The 3,624-nt window shown below is 46.2% G+C and overlaps 1 protein-coding gene across 1 annotated transcript; it reads left to right on the top strand.

Annotated features, from left to right (window-relative positions):
* Positions 1-1,515: 1,515 nt before the first annotated feature.
* LOC308151201 (polyadenylate-binding protein 1A-like) lies at positions 1,516-2,373 on the top strand (the record flags this gene model as incomplete). Its single annotated transcript, XM_080524027.1, has 1 exon — positions 1,516-2,373. The coding sequence occupies one exon, from the start codon at positions 1,516-1,518 to the stop codon at positions 2,371-2,373; it is 858 nt and encodes a 285-aa protein (XP_080380153.1).
* Between the last annotated feature and the right edge of the window lie 1,251 nt (positions 2,374-3,624).

Below are 3,624 nucleotides of genomic sequence, written 5' to 3'. Positions count from 1 at the left end.
TTGGGATTTTTCAGACATAATACTGTATTTCGACAGTGACAGTGAAAACAGTGTACATTCCGTTCGTGTTTTGTGATTCAGCATTTGCAGACATTTTTGAGAGATGTATTTCATAGCTATTGGCAAAAACAATCTTAGTTTGGTTCTTTCATTTCTATTCTTGTTCATCACCTGTATTTTCTTTACAGCTTTGATTATAATTAGATAAATGTGAAATTCAATTGAGAATCTAAATTCAAAATAATAAACAGCAATGAAAACATTTTTTCATTAACATTTTTCCTAGATAAGTATGATTTATGACACCCAGGTCTTTATTATAGTGGATTTTGCATTTTCAAAGTTAGGGGCATTATGTGCGTAAAAATGCTTCTACTCATCATGCTGTCGTTCGGCCCCAACTATTCCCAGGGGTCTGACACTTTGTGGGTTGTTACTAAGCATCCTCTGCTCCAGCCTCTCCAAAGGGCAGCCCCCTAGATCCACTAGAACGAAAGATATGCACTTTTGAATGTGTACACAGTACCTATTGTGCATTATTGGGTACAGTACCTGTTTGTGCCCACAGGAGGCGCCCTTTAATATTATGGGCTATTTTGGGGCTTTCTTGCGCCCTGAGTATACCCCCTTGTATGGGTCACCCTTGGGACTAGGAGCACCGTGTCAAGACAAGTGCTTTTAAAACCCCAATGATGTCCCGGGTCAACTGGACCCGAACACTACGAAAGGGTCCAAAAAGTGAACATCACACAAGGGTTAAATCAATTCATATAATTGTGGATGGCCACAAGATAAAAATGCCCATTATGTTTGCGATATATGAGTTTGATTTCACTAACTAGTCATTTAATTCACTACACATTATTGACAGAGTCAGCGCAGAGCAGGCAGCGAGAACAAATTCCACCGGCTTTGGTCGTGTGACTAATAAACTATCTATCTATCTATCTATCATAAGAAATGCATTGCTTCTTTAGGGTCTTTGATGAAAACAGTGCTTCTGATATATATAGTATATATGTGCAAAATACTTTTCTCCTCCGAATATCTATTCCCTCCATACTGTATGTGGTTCAGAGTGCACCAAATACATCTCCTAGCGAAGGTCTCCTGAACCCCAACATGGGAGAAAAACCCAAACTCTGTACAACATACACTGCTGGCTACAGCCCTTCAGGTAACAATGAGTAGTTAACATATTTGCATATAGAAATGCAGATATAACATCAAGGATTTATATGGTTACATAGAAACAGTTCACAGTTGAGAATGTGATGATGTAACAAACGAGGACCACACAACTGGGGTTCTAGAACCAGTTCTAGTGTAAACAACAGTGTTATCATTTAAATGACCTGCAATTCCTCTGCATAGAGCACACATTTGATTATTATCAAGAATATCCAAAGCTAAAATATTAACACAAATATTAGGGTTAGGAGAAGTTTTCTAACATAACTAAATATGGCCTGTATGTTGTATGTTGGAGATCTCCACCAGGATACCACTGAGACAATGTTGGATGAGAAATTCAGCTCTGCAGGTGCAACTACCATCCGAGTGTGCAGGGACAAGATCACCCAACGATCCTTGGGGTATGCCTATGTCAACTTTCAACAGCACGCTGATGCAGAGCTTGCTCTGGAAACGATGAACTTTGATGACCTCCAAGGAAGACCTATGCGCATCATGTGGTTTCAGCTTGACCCTTCACTGAGGAAGAGTGGGGTAGGCAATGTTTTCCTCAAGAACTTGGAGGAATCTATTGACAGCCAGGCCCTCTACGACACGTTTTCTACATTTGGAAAGGTCCTTTCCTGTAAGGTGGTTTGTGATGAGAATGGCCAATCTAAAGGCCATGCCTATGTGCAATATGAGTGCCAGGAGGCTGCTGAGAGAGCCATTAAGAGGCTGAATGGCATGCTGTTCAATGACAAACCAGTGTTTATTGGACACTTCAAATCTAACAAAGAACGAGAGGCTGAACATGGAGCCAGGGCCAGAGAGTTCACCAATGTGTACATAAAAAACCATGGCAAGGATATGGATGACCAAAAACTGAAGGAAAAGTTTGAAATATATGGACCAACCCTGAGAGTCCGGGTCATGACTGATGTCAAGGGTCAGTCCAGGGGTTTCGGTTTTGTTTGCTTCGAAAGGCATGAGGACGCCCAGAAGGCTGTCGACGACATGAATGGTCAGAACATCGACGGGAGAAAGGTCTACGTGGGCCGTGCCCAGAAGAGAAGAGAGCGCCAGACCGCGCTGAAGCACCGGTTTGAACACATGAAGCATGAGCGTATGACCAGATACCAGGTTTGTGGCCTCCAGTTCTCTGATACTAACACAGAAGTTGATACTATTTACACATAGTTATTGTTGATGTATTTGAGGTATGAAAAACATCTCACTAAACAGGTTTTTTCGCTTACCAGGGTGTCAATCTGTACGTGAAGAACCTGGATGATGGCTGGGACGATGAGCGTCTGCACCGAGCGTTCTCCTCCTTCGGAACGATCACCAGTGCGAAGGTGATGATGGAAGGTCAACGCAGCAAGGGCTTCGGCTTCGTGCGCTTCTCCTCCCCCGAGGACGCCACCAAGGCCATGACTGAGATGAACGGCCGCGTCGTGGCCAACAAGCCGTTGTATGTGGCCCTGGCCCGGAGCAGGAAGGACCGCCAAGCACACCAACAGGCGTTTATCACAGAAGAGTACAGTGTCTGCGGCATGCCCGACCTAGTCATCGACCCCTACCAGCCTGCTCCACCGTCTGGATACGTCATGGCTCCCGTTCCACAGCCCCAGACCTGTGGTGGTACTACCTACTACCTCACCAACCAGCTGGATCAACTGAGACCTCCTCCTGGCTGGGCCACCCAGAGTGTGCAACCTCAGTACTTCCAGAACATGCCCTCCTACATCATGCCTCACTACCCACAACAGCACATGGCTCCTCCCCAGCTCCAGGTCCCCATGCAGCAGCAGCAGCCTGCTTCGCTGACTGCCTCCATGCTGGCCGCCACTCCTCCTGAGGAGCGGAAACAGCTGCTGGGTGAGTCTACTTTACGATCTTTAGATCCCCCATTAGCTATACTGTATAATAACTGTTACTGATTTGTTTGATTCTCCATCCCTCCAGGTGAGCATCTCTTCCAACTTATCAAGGAAACTCACCCCAGTCTAGCTGCCAAGGTCACAGGGATGCTGCTGGAGATGGACAACAAAGAACTTCTCTACATGCTGGAGGCTCCAGAGTTCCTGAGCTCCAAGGTGGATGCAGCGGTCGCTGCGCTGCAGGCACACTGGTCCCAGGTCCCCATGCAGCAGCAGCAGCAGCCTGCTTCGCTGACTGCCTCCATGCTGGCCGCCACTCCTCCTGAGGAGCGGAAACAGCTGCTGGGTGAGTCTACTTTACGATCTTTAGATCCCCCATTAGCTATACTGTATAATAACTGTTACTGATTTGTTTGATTCTCCATCCCTCCAGGTGAGCATCTCTTCCAACTTATCAAGGAAACTCACCCCAGTCTAGCTGCCAAGGTCACAGGGATGCTGCTGGAGATGGACAACGAAGAACTTCTCTACATGCTGGAGGCTCCAGAGTTCCTGAGCTCCAAGGTGG

The sequence above is a fragment of the Nansenia antarctica genome, assembly GCF_963989245.1.
Source record: "Nansenia antarctica genome assembly, chromosome: 1".
Classification (NCBI taxonomy): Eukaryota; Metazoa; Chordata; class Actinopteri; order Argentiniformes; family Microstomatidae; genus Nansenia; species Nansenia antarctica.
This window is presented reverse-complemented; position numbering and strand designations above follow the sequence as displayed.